General features: G+C 39.5%; 1 protein-coding gene across 5 annotated transcripts in view; it reads left to right on the top strand.

Annotated features, from left to right (window-relative positions):
* The window catches only part of nhsl2 (NHS-like 2), a 160,623-nt gene that overhangs the window by 128,091 nt on the left and 16,063 nt on the right, over positions 1–16,469 (top strand). For all 5 annotated transcript variants that reach the window (XM_088073943.1, XM_088073945.1, XM_088073944.1 and 2 more), the window contains exons 4-5: positions 3,442–3,691; positions 16,194–16,376. In XM_088073943.1, the coding sequence (XP_087930069.1) occupies positions 3,442–3,691; positions 16,194–16,376 (433 nt within the window). The remainder of the gene's footprint in view (positions 1–3,441; positions 3,692–16,193; positions 16,377–16,469) is intronic.

Here is a 16,469-nt window from a genome sequence, read left to right as displayed (position 1 = left end):
TCCCGGAGTCTGGAAACCATCTGACACTTTGCAGCTAAACACACACAGTCGGAAACCAAACTGTGTCCACCTCACTTAACTTTTTCACTTTTCTCCTCAAACAGCCAGAGAGCAGCTTTCACATTCCCACTAAACTCACGCTAACTCACTCAGTCCTGTTCCTTCTGCCCTTTCTGTCCTTGTTCTCTTCCTCCTCCGTGCTTTATTTTTGCACTACAGTTTCTTTCTGAACTTATTCCACACTTTCTTTTCTTTGTTTAGTGAACCAGACATCAGACATTTACTGTATGTTACCCACCTCATTTTAAAGGAGAGTGGAGTGCCGACTTCTAAATTATTTTTGTCCAAGTGGGAGAATATAAATCCATCGCTTCTTCCCTAAAAACTGTTCAAGGTCCTTTTGGTTCAGCTGGTAAATGCACCGTCACCAAGTAGGCAGATCAGTCATCTACCAACTGGGAGGATGGTAGACGACTGTTATGCCATCATTATGTGAGTGCATATCAGTGTTCATCTGGTGAGCAGGTACGGTAGCCTCGGTCACCATGAATGTGTGCGTTAATGGTGCTTGGGTTGTAAAAAGCTCTAAATGGTCGCAAAAACTAGAAAAGCACTGTATAAATGCATAAATGCAGTCCATTTATAGAACTGTAGTCCATTTACAGGAGAGTCACACTACTGACATATGACTATCTTATGGAATATGATGCCATGCTGTAGATTAAACTATCAGACAGCATATGAAGGAGTTACAATGAGCACAATGTGAAACATCTACAGCAGTAAAATACAACAAAGTGCATCATACATAATACTGACAGGCAACATTTTACTGCATAATTAGTGCTTTTGCTTTAAATACTTTTAAGTACAGTCATCTGATAATACTTTCACTTTAATTACTTTAATTAAGCTGATAATACATTACTTTTTTGTCATGGAGTATTTTGATAGTGTGGTTTTAATATAACTGAAGAATCTGAATCAGAGCCCTGCATTAGGCTGGTTATGTGGTGGTTGACCCGCAAAAAAGCTGATTTGCAGGTGATACTTTGTCTTAATTTTATTTGCCTGTTTGGTTTTGGGAAATAAAACATGTCGGTCACATCGTTAGTGTTGGATGATAAATCTGTTGAGATTATAACAATGATAATTTAATTTATTGTTTAAGCGTTTTAATCCTCGGACATCTGACTTTATGTGTTGGCTCGGTCTTCTGCACCTGCTGGAATAAAAGAGCCGCCCTAATCGAGTGTGTTACTGACGGGCATGTTAACTATGGAAATGTGCTGCTCAATATAATGAGAGTTGTATTTCCTGAATTACCTTTCTTTGTAAAATATATTATCTTAGTTACCTATTCTCTGTAACTGCAGATTAATTTTATTTTTAATTAAAATGATGTGACTGTACGTTAAGGACGTAATGTCATCCATGGGGCGCTAATGTGTACGATATCACACAAACTGTTGCACATGCTTTTTCGTAGGACATAATACGACCCGTTCTATGAAAATATATCTGTGCTATGAGAATATCTGTCCCTTTAACAATAGTCATTTCATTGTTTTGTCTCTACAAAGGATCAAAACTGAACACACGGATGAAACAGACTCTGCAGTGAGCTCTTATTTCTATTCCTTCCTCCTCTGCCTTTGCCGCTAATAGTTCTCAGGCTATTTCCCCAAACTGTGTCATTACGGCAGCTTGATGGACTCCCACAGTGATTTTACTGCAAGATGGTTGCACACTTCCTGCATATTGACGCTCTGTTCCTTCAGCAAGCTGTTAAACAGCTCTGTTAAGTTAATGTCTCTCTCTCTGTTTGGGCTAATTTCAATTAGACTTTTGGCAGGTTCTGATGAGAAAACTTGGATTTAAATTCCTACAGTACACACACATGATTTCTCACATGTATTTCATCAGAGAGGATAGACTGGAGTGTTTCCTGCACTGCAGCAGCCACGGAGCAGTTTGGGTTTCAGTGCTTTGCTTAAGGGCTCTTTGGCAGCGATGGTTGATGCCTTAGATATAATACCAGACAGGTGACAGTTCCCTCCCAGCTGGGATTACACTTTACTGTTGACACAAGGGACCGAACCAACAGTGTGTCTGCTACTTGTCCCTGCCGGCTAATCAGATCTAAACAGATAGCTCCCATGTTTGTTCCTTTTCTCCTCAGCTCTTTTACTGATTTACCATGTTTCCTGCAACAGCTATAAAAATGTAAATCATCATTTTCAAGCAATGCAACTCACATTTCTCACTGTTTTCTTTCTTTTACAACATTTCTCTCCTCTAACTACAGGATAGGTGAATATTAGATGTTTTTTTCTCTTTTAATCTCTTTTTCTTCTTCTCCTCACTTCTTATCTACTTTATTGTCCCTTCCTCCCACTGGCATTGAAACAGCTTGAAAAGGACAAAACTTTTTATTTTGGTGCAAGTAGACAAGTAGATGACCTCCGCCAGGCTGTCTCGCCTGCACAGTTGAATTGATTTTTCCTTTAACTGAATTTAGAGTTTATTTGCTTTTTTGTGTTTGAGCCAATTCAAAGAGGAGAAAAACACCCTATTGTCTAATTTTTGGATAGCTCGGGCATGAAAAAGAAAAAACAACTTTCGATGAAGTTTAAAGTATGATACGACATATAACAAATTCTGAGACAATTTAATCTGAGGTATCACTGAGAGGAAATCAAATTAGAAACATGGCTGCATCAAGATGATTGACATGCATAAAAATTGGATTTTAGAATAAATATGTCCTTTTTTCTCTCTTTAGAATATTGCACATCTGTTGTACAATACTATTTAGGAGCAAGAAGACAATAGTGGAAATTATTTGTTTTTAGGAATTGACTGCAGCATTTTAGAAGACACAGGTTTTGTTTGAAGCCATAACCAGGCTGGGCCCTTAATCTCATTGAGTGACTGACATTGTGTGAATACATGAAGAAACAATGCAATTTTCTGCATTGGAACAATTTATGCTCACTTGTCAAAGCTAGGCTACTTTTTTTTAAAGCTGCACTAATTAATATGTTGATAGAGGAAAGAGAAATAAAGAGAAAAATTAACTACATTTAATGTAAAAGGGGTTGTCTGTCCATGTAGTGATAAACCAACAGAGAAATATCACCCAAATCTGTGGGGTGTTTAAGCATCTTTCAGAATAAGCAACCAAGTTAGCTTCTAGCTATTGAACCAACACAGTCACAGAAATATGTGAAATGGGCACCACCTTTCTTGATTGCATATGTTGCTCTTTAACTGCTGGACATGTAAAAAGGCGTCTTATTGCACACACGATCACCATATCCTGTTTTAATTCTACATTGAATTTAAACCTTGATGCAAAAGAATCAGTTTTTCACACAGGTTTGAGCCTGTCTGAAAAAAGATTGCTCACACCTCACACTCTGGTTCCTCTTCTTCTAGCCGGCGTCCAAACAGCTCTACGACGATGAAACCACCTCCTCAGTGTTTGGACTGAGGTCCGTGACTGACCCGTCTCCCTCCCCATCCCCTTCACCCTGCGGCTCAGATCGCCCCCCGCTGGGTTGGAGTAGTAACAACAGCAGCAGCAGCACCGCCACTTCTGCTACTATCGGACCACCCGTCGCAGACAAACCACGCTGGCAGCTCGGGAGACGCACACCGGGGCACTTCATACCGCTCGACATCACAGGTACGATAAAGCAAAAGTGGGGGGGGGGGTCACAATTTGAATAACGGGGTACTTTATTGAGAATGCTTTTTATTGCTGCACATACTGTGTTGAAGTTAGATTTAAAGTTAAATTCATTACCCTCACAAAATAATTGCTTGATCTCATAAAAGGTACACATGAACTTGCTAAAGGAGAGCATTGAGGACATAACCTCTATTTGTGATTAAATGCAAATTCAGAAGTTGCTGATATAAAGTTGCCTTTTTAAGGAGATGTTTTTTTTGTTGTTGTTGCCGTTTTTGTAAAGATCACTGTAAAGTTAACGTATGCAAGGAATTCCATCTAAATCCATCTTAACCAACTGAGCCTCCAGGATGTTTTCAAGGAAACAAAGTTATTGAGGTAGCGCTGCATGAAAAATGCGGAACAAAATAAGTATAGACAGCATAAATTTCAAAGTTCTTGCCTTAGAAGTCTTTGGATTGGCACAGCTACAGTATCTCGAGGAATTCATGAATGTTTCATCACCTGGACCAGACTGATCCTGAGCCATCAAAGTGGTGGAGGAGTTTGCTGTATTTAAATGGGTCCATGTAAACACAGGCGACTGGCACTTTGATTATCCAATCAAAGTGCAAGATGCTTATGCAGTATGCTCAAGCTGTTGTTGATGATATACCAAGGTGGTGCTGAATTGATTGATTGGTTGATTAATTGATTGGCAAATATATTTGGGTATAGGAATGAGTTTTTGAGTCTTTTATCAAGCAATAGGGTCACACATGCACTGGTTCTGCTTCTCAAATTTGAGAGCCTGCTGTTTTTCTCTGTTTTTATGCCACCACATGGATGACAGCTGTGGTTGGAGGCATTGTGTTTTTGGGCTGTCCGTCTGTCCCATTTTTCTGAACGGTATATCTCCAGGACACATGGTAATAGATTTTGATGGTAATAGGTCAAGATCGAGGTTGTTCTTGTGAACATGATATCTCAAGAAGGTCTTGAGGAAATTTCCTCAATTTTGGCATGAACATCCACTTGGACCCAAGAATGAACAGATTAAAATTTAGTGGTTGAAGTTCAAGGTCATTGTGACTTCAGGAAACATATTTTTGGCCATAACTCAAGAAACATATGCTATTTATGACAATTTCGCACATGTACCAAATAGGATTAAAAAAAATGAAGTAATGACATTTTATATTCAAAAGGTCAAAGCTCAGTTTTGCTGTGACATTATAATGCTCAGCAAAAACATCATTCTGGCCATTACTCAACATCATACCTCGATTATGATCAGATCAGACATTGAATTTGTGACTAATCTAGGGTATCCACCTTGAAACTGTGCTGATTGTCTTCTATGCTGCCAGGAAGAAGCATCCATGTTTTCACAGACATCGATGTAAACTGTTAAATGCAACTCAACTGGTTCATGGAGGCATATACCGCAAGGTGGTAATTCTAGTATATCATTGTACATTGAATATTTTTGGACTGCTGGTTGGGCAAAATAAGAACTTTTAATACTTTTTGAGCTCGTTGTGGGCGTTTTCTGACATTTTGTAAGCAAAACTATCAGTTAAAAAGTCAGAAATAATAAATAGAACAACTAATAATGAAAATCTATTAGTTACAGCCTCTTTCAAAAGGTCACATGGTAATCCGAGAGTGAGTGGGAGGGAAACTGAAAAAAGGTTGGATTGAGGTGAATTACTGTGGGCTGTCGGGGGGAAGGTGAGCCTCTTCTTGGCAGTGTGTTGGCCACAGCCAAATGCCTTCAAGCATTACTTTGTCTTATTAGAATTTATGGCCTCAATATGAAAGTTCTCTGACAAATCATTTAAAATTAAATAGATTAGCCCCCAAGATAAGATCGTATTGGAAGTGAATCAGAGTTTTGGCAGATGTTAGCAGGCGCTGGATGTCTGACTTGAAAATACAGTGTAATGTGCAAACAGCTGCTGCAGGGGGCAATTCCTTTTTGTTTTCATGTCGTTTTCATTTTGTATTAAAAGAATGAAAAAACATTTCTGACTTTGTTCTACACACATAAGGCCTCAGAGCAGAATTTGATTCACACGTTTTGTATTGTTCTCAAGGGAGCTGGTTCTTCCTGTGACAGTTGCAAAAGTGAGAGTCTTGGGAAATTAGACTAAAGGAAAAAGCTAAATGTGAATTTTAGTCTCTTTTGAAGGTTGGTATGATTTGACTGACTTGCTGTGATCACTGCATGGTTGTAGTCGAAAACACGACAGATTATTTAGAACTATATGAATGTATGTAATTTACAATTAAACTCAGTAAATACTCTGCTTCATAAATGTATTCACCAGGCTGTGCACTTCTTCTAGTTGCTTGTAATTTGGAATTAAAGCCTCTTCTCCTGTTGCAGTCGGTGCACATTACCTTATCAGCCACATTCCTAAATGTAATTGGATCACATAAATGCATTGACTGTCCCCTGGTGCTAGTTTGCAATATTAGAAACTCAGCTATCATGCCAATCCCTCCACTATAAATTTTCATATTTCACAGTTTCTGGCTGTGATAAATGGTATGATTTTGAGATTTTGAAAGAAACCATGCCTTTAAAACCCACTTAGATTTGGGGGTTCTGAGGGTATTTACAATAAATACAACTATTGTCCAATTACTTGCAACAAACTTTACTAAGTGAACAATGTTTGGGTCCTTCATCAGATTGAATAACAGAACAAAGAAAATGTGAAAACTTAGATTACGCCTACTCAGGTGAGGCCAATCAGAGACTATGAACTGAGTTTGCAATTAGCTCCACAGTCTGTCTGTATTTAGCCTATTAGAGGGCACCTTCAACTGTCAAATGTTACATTATAGCAATACACATAGAATAATATAGTTTAAAATGATTTAATGTAAATAATTTTGTTTTGAAACTATAACTGTTTTTGTAACTGCATGAGCCTGCACATTCAAAATACAACCATTTAAGCAAAATCAAAAAACATAACTCCCCAGAGCTTAAAAAAATATCTGAGGTGCCTCCCCCATTTTTCACCACTCCCTCCCCTCTAATAAATAGCAAACAGTCCCTAAAAAAGAAAAAAAAGGGAGCATACGCACAGAATGTCAAGAAATTCAGTCTTTCAGTAAGAAAGTTTCAACAAATTGTAACCTCATTGCTTAAACAGTTTGCGTATTCATGCCAGAAGCCATAACTCGCAGGTTGCAGTGGATGATGTAGACACGCAGCACTTTCACACACACTCATGCACATACAGACACACACACACAAATTCCCATTTGACACAAATTTGAGCTTTAAGGGTGAAAACGCCGCAGAAACAAGATTTGACGTCAGGAACATTTTCTTCTCATGATAACATTCACTATCACCCTCGCTCATCTCTGGCAGTCAGCTTTGCTTTGTGTATATGTGTGTGCGTGTGTGTGTCCGCGCACGTGTTCGTGTGCTGTCAGAGCTGTTAGTATGCTGCGGTCATCCTCGGCAGCATCGTTCTGACACTCCTGCTTCCACTCGTCTAATCTGAGCCTTGTTTATTTTGTGTGCATGTGTGCGTGTGTCCTCCTGGTTTTTGGCATAGCAACTGCTTCGTCACTGGGAGCCTCTCCCCTCTGTCTCGTGCATATGCGTCTATAGTTAAATATCTCTTTCTCTCCTCCTCCTGCTCTCTCTCTCTCCCTTTCTGTCTCCCGCTCCTTACCTACTGTGTAGTAGAGTAGAAGGTCAGGTATAATGATGCATGCCTGTGGCGTTGTACTTGGTGGGTATTCACTTCCTTCTGGGAGAAAGACAGAAACAGAGAGAAAAAAGGGAGCGGACAGAGAAGACGGGAGAGAGAGAGAGGAGTACTTTGAGGATAAGATTTTTATTCACTATTTTTCTTATTGTCAACAAATCCCCTGAAAAGATAAATATGGGTTTGTCCACTTTTAAATTCTTTCCAACGTTTCCAACCTGTCTGTGGCTCTCAGCCGCAAGCCCATTGGCTCCTACTGAGGCGTAAATCTTTAAAAATAGGTCAGCGACTTCTTGCAACAGCTGGGCGCTGTAGTTTTTAGCAGACATTACTCAAACAGGAGTACAAAGTATATCTGTGCGGGACTATTTCCAGCTGAGGATTTATACACGTTCAGTGCGTAATTTCCAAGCAGCCAAAGTGCCAAAAACTGCAGTTCCCAACATGGCCACTTGAGGCTGGCTCCAAAACAGAGTAAATCCCCATAGACACCCATGCAAGTAAGTAAGTAAAACTTTATTTATATAGCACCTTTCTAAACATAGGTTACAGTGTTCTGTACAAAAAAGAAACTACAATACAACATAACATCACAATCAGAAATAAAAAAAGACACCTGCTGTCTAAAATCACACACTGTAGCGGGATGATGCCGTTGTTGTTTGGTTCTGTTTAAAAATGCAAAGGCGATATAAAGGACGGACTTTATAGTGGCTCTACAACAGGACCTGAGTGAGTGAGTTACAATATGGTCTTAAAAATCCAAAATGGTGACAGCTAAAACACTAAACTGGTGGCTTCAAATTATGAGTCCATATAAATGATGTCACTCGTCCATTATTTAAACAGTCTGTGGTATTTACAGCAGCACGATGGAGTGTGTGTAAATAAACTGCAGAGTGTGTGTTCGTGGTAATGAAATAATGTGTCAGTCAGTGCAACAGTGTGGCTCAATGATTTTGGACAACAATGAAAGTCTATGGCACAAAGGAATAAAGCTCTTTCAGGCTTCGGTTACACAGTCAATACTTGTTAGCAGGATCAATTCATTGTTGTGCTTTGTTGACAATAACACAAATAATTTACAGTATCACCGGATTTCTCGTGCTCGTTACCGTGACACCCAGTCTCTTACTCCTCTGTCTCTCTTTCTCTGTAAACCAACGAACAGGTAGCTTTGCAGCCAGCTTGCTGTTGCCATGGCAACTCGCCACTCTTCCTCTCTCCTCCCTAAAAAGAAACAGTAGTGAAAGAAAAAGAGAGGAAGTGAGTGAAAATGACGCCAAAGGGAAGAAGAAGGGAGCAGGAGTAGAGAGGTGAAGAGAGAAAAATGCAGCTCGAGGACAGACAGAGTGAGAGAAGAGAAAGACGGAGGGATGCGGGATGAAAGAATAATGAATGAAGGATAATGAGAGAACATTTTGTCACAGAGCCCACCTCCCACTTTCTTTCCTCTTCCTCTTGCACTCCGTCTCTCTTCGTTCCTGCTCTTCTCGCTCCGGCAATTTTCATGAATGACTGAAGCACTGTAGGCAGTGAAGATGTGAATGCAGAACAGGCAGACAGACATACTGACAGGGGTAAGACATCCTATCAATATATGTTGATTTAGGTTAATTTATAATGTCCCTAATATCTGATTTTAGGGTCATTTAAGTTATTTTGGGGAACATTTTCCAAGTAGTGTCTATTTGGTGTAGAGACACATTGGTTTGCGCCATTATTTTTGTATTTTATTTATCAAATTTTAGCACCCTAGGCGTCAATTCCATTTTTTAAGACCATCTGTTGATTTTTGTGATGCTATAAAGGTGAACCTGTGCATGATAAAACTGCAGGAAGACATGGGGATTATGTCTCCATGTGGGTTTCTTATGAATGTCGCACTTTAGAGTTGTAAACTGAAACATAAGCAGCTTGTGACATTGCAAGGACAAGCAGAAAGGAAAGGAAATACACTTAGCTATCTGCTTTCCATAATAAAAACAAACAACAGTGAGACAGCTTGGACATTTTTGCAAAACCTGACCAAGATACAGTTTTAATTGAAAATCTGGCTCCAGTCGTTCCTGATATCCTACAAAAACAGAAAATAATGAAGTTCACAGATGGTTACCAGCTTATATATGTTGTGGCAAAAAGATAAAAGAATGTTAAACTATAAAACGGGCATTTTGTAAATGTATTTCTGAATGTAGTGTGCAGAGAGACGTTGAGATGGTAGCTTGTGAATGTGGAGTTTAGCAGAAACACAGACAGGCATTCATGCTGTCGAGCAGCAGACGCTGTAATCCTCTCAGTTTACCTGGAACGCCTTCGTCCAGCAGGAATCTGACAGGGGGCGGAACTTTTCACAACTGCTGCAAATCCTATCGGCTCCACATTGTGATCCTCTGGGACAAGAATCCCTCACCAGGCAACAGTTTGAATGCTTATCTTATTTCAGCCAGCTCGAACTAAGAGCAAAATATTTTTATTTTGAGCAGGTGTTAATGAGACTGCATGCACTTAACTGCACTGTGACTCCAAAATAGAAAATAAATTTACATACTGATTACTACGTACATACTTAAGTATGTTTGTCACCACTTTCTGAGATGACACCATCATGTCCCCTGCTTGTAGTTTTATGGAGGTTTGTTGAAACACTTCCTCTGCAGCTTTCAGCTGTATTAGATGACCTTTATCAGCATTTACAGAATAGTAAATGTTCATGGTTTTGGGTACGTTTAGGACTTTCCTTTGCATGCTGGCTTAAAATTCAAAGGTCTAGTGTGTAGGGTTTAGTAGCATCTAGAGCTTAGGTGGCAGAGCTTCAACTTCTCCCATGGGACAAGTGTGTAGAACTACAGTGACCAACGTGAAAAAGCAAAAATGTGAGAGTGAATACCTTTATCTAGAGCCATTGTTTGATTTGTCCTCTCTGGGCTGCTGTAAAACAACATAGCGGACTCGGTGGGCGAGGACTTGCTCTTTCTGTAGATATATACGGCTCATTGTCAGGTAACAAAAACACAGTAATTCTTATTTTCAGGTGATAATAAACTAATGAATATTATATATGTAGCATTTCTGCCAATATATCCCTCTTAATTTTGCACACTGGACCCTTAAGGCCGGCAGTTTATTGTTGACCTCAGAAAGAGCAGCTGATGAAATTATTTCTATGCAAAGTAGAATAGATGCAGAATAATTATGCATTCTATTATAGATATGTGGAAAAATTAAGTATATGTGTTCTCGCCAAAGGTGGGGCGAAACCTACACTGTTGTGCTTACATAAGCTAGTACCAACCAGTTTTGTACCTGTGACTGGCCCAGGTTATGTACACCGTCAGGGCCTCACACTACTACGATCAAATCGTCCTCCCAATGTTATATCCTGCCTATCTTGTTTCCCCAAAAAATACGATCCTCAAGTTAGATACTCTCAATGTGCCGTTTCGTGTGGACTTTAACAACGTGATGAAAGTCATTTTGATGGGAAATCAAGAACAGTTTGTAAAGATGTGTAACGGGATCTTTGGCCACAATAACCGGGCTGAAACCTGTAACATCTGTGCTCCAGGACAGGATCTCTAATCACATCCACACTCACAGCAGGCAGGAGAGCAGTGAAGCCAGGGCCATACTGAAGAGACATTATGATGAATGAATCATCGTCTTGTCTCTCTGGTGAGGGCTGCTGATAGTTGAAACAGTGTCTATTATTTATGGCTGCAGGAGCAACACAAAGACTCCCGAATGGAAGCTGGATCAGAGACGAGGCCGATTGAGGATGAGGTCGGCGCTCTGAAAGAAAGACGGGCTGTAGATGTAACTGTAATGCACATACGTGTTTGCTGCATGAAGACTGCAGGCTGCCAAATTGTCACTTTGCTTGAATGAAATCAGGATTAAAGAGGCTGACGGTCCAGTGGGAAGTGGGTGAATGCATGACAGCTAGACAAGAAGTCATATTTAGTACCCGCTCAATGACTGAGTCATAGTTTAGTCTCTGCTGGATGGTCGTAGATGTTCCAGCACAAACACTCTTATTTATTCATGCACAGAGGGAAGCAACCGCTGAATGACACTCAGTGAGCTACACAGACAGATTGCCAGAATCGGCCGTATGAATGAATGAAGCAAATAGACTGCGGCAGAGATAAAAGGACAGGTGGAAAAAGAGACAGGTAGTCATTGAGTATATCACACAAAAAGGTAAAAAGATCCCTTTATTTTACACCGAGGACTTTCTTCTCTCTGATAACATACAATGACTGTGATCCAGCTGCTGTGGTTCATGAGTTTCAATTAAATCAGTAATGTAATGATTATCTAGCCAGGAAATTAAATTTCTGGCTTCCAAAATTAATTTTGTGCAAAAACTTATCACCTGTTGGAGTGTCAAGATACTCCTCACTGATTATTAAATTGCTGATTTGAAGGTCAAAAAGCTTCATGATGTCTAAAACCAGGCTTTTTTCCAGACATTTCGGTTACGGCATTATCATTAAGCAGGTCTAAACGACATGTAGAAATACAGTCAGCGAAATGCTGTTGAAACAATAGCCATACAAACACGTGACTTTCACTTTTCAGCCAAATTTAACTCAGAAAATCACTAGAGCCATGGTTACTTGGCAACTACTAAATCACTTGATCAAGGTCTTGATCGAGGACTTTCTTCCACAAGAATTTTTACACCTCACAGGGATAAGTGGTCATGAAGAAGCATTTTGGGTGAATGGTTAACATCCTCAAAATCTCTCTGTTTTAACTGTACCCCTTTTTAGTCTGTTATCATATGAAACTCATTATCCTTTTTTATTAATTATAATGCAGTTAGGGGTGTATCAGTATCACACTTTTACTACAGATAATCAAATATTATGATCAGTTTCTATAGTATTCAGTCCTCAACAGAACTGTGTAAAGTTAAGGTCATTTGAATGTAACTCGTTTCTCACCTTAAATTGCAAGTTGTTGCTGGTTACATTTCTGACTTAATATTTAATAAAAGTAAGTACTTTTAAGTTACCTTAAAACCTAAATAATGGAGGGCTAATACATCTGATGTCACCACAGATGTTTTTTATTGGCTGCAAAAGGCAAACCCACTGTTACATAACTAAGGAGGGTGTGGTCAGAGGTTGAAAAAATGCCAGATTTGGTCTGAAAGCTGGATGAACAACAGCACAACAAGATGCGATGAGCTTTGCTCTTTAACAAAACTCCACATTTTGTTTCTTAAACTTTGTGTCTCTGGGCTTTGTTCTGGAAATTAGTGTAAAAACTGTGTCACTTCAACAGAATTAGTTTTGTTTTCTGCAAATGTTTTGTTGCTGGAATATTCTCATGTAGAGTCTTTCTGCTATTAGCTTGCTCTTTGGTCTCTCAGATAGCTCAAATATTTGTAACTCTGTGTTGTTCAATGCTTGGATGTATAATTCATACCCGGCGCTGCAATGGGGACACGAGCAGAAACAAAATGGAAGGAGGGCGGGGTGGAGTCATGTGTGACTGCAAAGCCCTTGAGAGGCAACAAGAAGACAGAGAAGACAGGTAGACAGAAAGGTAGAGGAGATGGTGAATGTGAAGGAGGTGAAAAGATGGAGCCACAGACTGTTTCCTAAACTTTGTAATTGGTTTTCCGTTCAGCGTCATGTTTGTTTACAGTTTGAAAAACAACCAGCTGTTGACTTTGACAACATAGTGCTTGATTCATAAAGAAATAAAAGGCAGGAGTCTGTATTTTGAGAGCTTTCTGACACTCATTATTGGTTGTACAACAAATACTGTATTGTTCCGTTAACTTGTTTTGGCACTGTCTGCGGCATAGTACACTTTTGTATCGATTCAACTTAATTCGATTCATTCTCTGTTTGGCCTCATTGATTTTGTGTGTGCGTTTCAAGCCTTCTCACCGAGGTAAACAAAACTTCACCGATTGACATGGTTTTGTAGTAGGAGATAAATTTTAACAGCAGACTGCATCCGATATGACTGTCACTATAAAACAAGCCTGATGGCTTAATAGAAGCCCGAGTGAATTATGCAGCCGGGTGAGAGACTGCACTGCATGTCATTGAGGTAATCAAGTGGGTACCTGCTGCCTGCGATGACTCATTGGATTACTGTCTGCTCAGACAAGACATGAGAAGGACAAGAAGTACAACAGAACAGCAGGTTTCTCAGCAGCATCTGCTGTAAATCACTTTGGATTAAAAACTGACTGCGGAAAATGTAGAACATAAACATGAAGGTTTATGGTGGCAGAAAAGAAGAAAGTGTGGCTGTTCGAGCATGTCACATCAGTTTAATGCACTCACCGTCATCTCCTGTACTTGTTCTGCTTGTCAGTTGACACAAACTTGTTGATTTAAACTTTGAGCACATCAATAGTGTGACAGGAAATCCAGAAGCGTAATGTCAGTTAAACAGAGTGCAGCAGGGATGGCGTTTATTTGCAGGCTGACTCTACTATCATGAAAAAGCCTAAGAGACTTTCACATATTACATAAAATACCGAAGTAAATACCTGACTCTTGAATTTTGAAGATTTTATGTGTCTTAAAAAAGGTGGCTGCTGCCAAATGTGTAAGTGAGACCTCAGTGTCATCACGTCAAACACGGCTTTACAGCCTTGTTGTGGTGGTAACGTTGAACTCATGCAACACTGGTGTAGTTCCTCAATAGACAAACATTAGCTTTTTACTTCTGGTGATTTCCTTTACACTTCAAAACCCCTGAAAGTGGTGTCGATCCAAAATCCAATGGAAACATCCCATAGGCTTGTGTTAACCACAGCCCTTATTTCATGCATCTAACCAAAACCCATTCAAAAGTTTTACCTGCATATATATGTGTGAGTAAATTTGAGCAATGGAATTGAGTCTTTATTACATATTTTGTGAGAACAACTTGGCCAGTGGTCTTCTGGTAATTTGAGACTCCTTATTGAAACAGTGAGGAGGCAAAGTTTTCACATGCATCCTGATAAATCCTTTATCCCATAGATCCCATAGCAATTGAAAAATAGTAAAGTGGAAGTGATTGTAAATATTATTCTATGAAACCTATGTCTAAAGAAAAAGCAGTAAATTGGTGCGCACGACATGACTATGTTATAACACTAGTAGCACCAGTGCTATGGAAATGTACATAATGCTGGATTTTAATATTATATGTGGGAGAAAAGCTGTTACTCATCATTTTCTTGCAGAAATAAATATTACAGCTCATGCAGCTGCAACCAATGTCCTGTTTTAGGCTGTGCAAAGATATTTCTTAATCTTTTGAGGCTGCTTTTACTTTCAGAGGTGGGAGTAAGTCACACACAAGTCACAAGCAGGTCTAAAGTCTTAACCTTGAGGTCAAGTCATTGCTCAGGTCATGCAAGTCACAAGTCAAGTCATATGAAATTCTGATGATCAGGTCAAATGATAGCTTTCTAGCAAACGTTTGATCAGCTAATAAGTTTGCTGTGCCTTTCTTTGCGGGTTTGTAATGACGGATGCAGCGGGATGTTGATGATTTTTGAGCTGCAGACTTTGTATACCATTGTTCTCTTCTTACTACCACCATCAAGAACATAATCCTTGAATACAATTACTTTTGGACGAGCCTCCTCCATCATAGCTGCCTCGTGTGTTGGCCTCAGCAGGTCTGCCGTGTACTAGTGGGTTGCCAAGTTTGTGCACATTGCGCTGGATATCACCCAATGTTTCAAAAATGAAACATAACTTTTTGATATCTTTTAAAAAAAGCGTATAATCAATAAAAAAAAACTCAAGCCATTTCTAAGTCATCTTTCTCGGGTCTAATGAATACCAAGTGAAAATCAGGTTAAGTCTTTTATCAGTGTTAGTCAAGCAAGTCGTAAGTCCCCAAATTTGTACCTTGAGTCCCTCACCTCTGGCTCTCAATGTGCATTTTTAACAAACATCAAAATGTTTAAGCCACTTTACTGCAAGTTACTTAAAAGCAGTTTCTACACTTTGTGTCCTTCTTGGTCCATCTTTTGCAAAAAAAGCCCTTTAACCCTCTGAAACCTGAGGCATCACAGTTCTTGTGCTGCTTTCAGACACCTTTCACAAGTATTTAACCTTTGAACTCTGAGCAAATTGGTTTGATTTCTTTCAGAAACCTGGGAAAAAAAAGGTAATGAGCAACTTGCTATGCAATGTTCCACAAATTGCAAGACACTGGTAGGTTTTTTTTAAGCAAGGGGAAATTATTATAACTACAACTTTATTTATAATACCCATAATAATTTATTTTAGATAATGGCACAGAAAATTGTTATAATTTTTTAGCACTCCAGTTCATTTCCTTGTGTTTTAAAGTAAAAAAAAAACTTCTTGTAATCTTTTTTTTTTTCATTTTTACAAATTTATTGTTTTTTTTTCTTTGCATCATTTCTTTTTTGATTTTCTCTTTGCCTCCTTCCCTTGCATTTAAAAGAAAAGCCAATTTGTTTGGGTTTCAAAAGGTTAACCTGGCAGAAACAAGCCAAGTGGATAGAGTTTAATAAAACACTAAACCATATCTGTCTCTACCACCTTAAAAGAAGTCAGATGAAAACACTGTAGCCTTTTAAGAATGACTTTAAATCAGGTGAATCCCACAGAATCAAATTCTTCTCCACACATCTCTATCTCTCCAGAGTCATAATCTAATACTTTATTGCCATGTCAACAACATGATTGGATTTAGTGTTTGATTTGATTTACCGTGTGTCGAGTAAGATAACGCTCCTCTTCTTCTCACTGACCCCCCTGTTTCTCTTTCAGGTGAGGGGAGAGGAGGGAAATTCCACGGTGTCGACCTCCTCCAGCACTCCCCGTCCCCATCCCCCTCTCCAGGGGACACCTTCCCCCACCAGCCCCGCTCCCTGGAGCCTGTCACGGACACCCTCCACCAGAACCTCCCCCTGAGGAAGACACACTCTGACCTCGACACAACCTTACCTGCAGGTGGGTGTGTGACACCATTAGGGAAAGCTCTTACCCTCCTCCGATGTTTTTTCTTCGTTCTTGTGTTCCCGAGGTGCAGATCTCATTACTGCA

Source organism: Plectropomus leopardus, chromosome 23, assembly GCF_026936395.1.
Source record: "Plectropomus leopardus strain MGB_pleo_1.0 chromosome 23, ASM2693639v1, whole genome shotgun sequence".
Classification (NCBI taxonomy): Eukaryota; Metazoa; Chordata; class Actinopteri; order Perciformes; family Serranidae; genus Plectropomus; species Plectropomus leopardus.
This window is presented reverse-complemented; position numbering and strand designations above follow the sequence as displayed.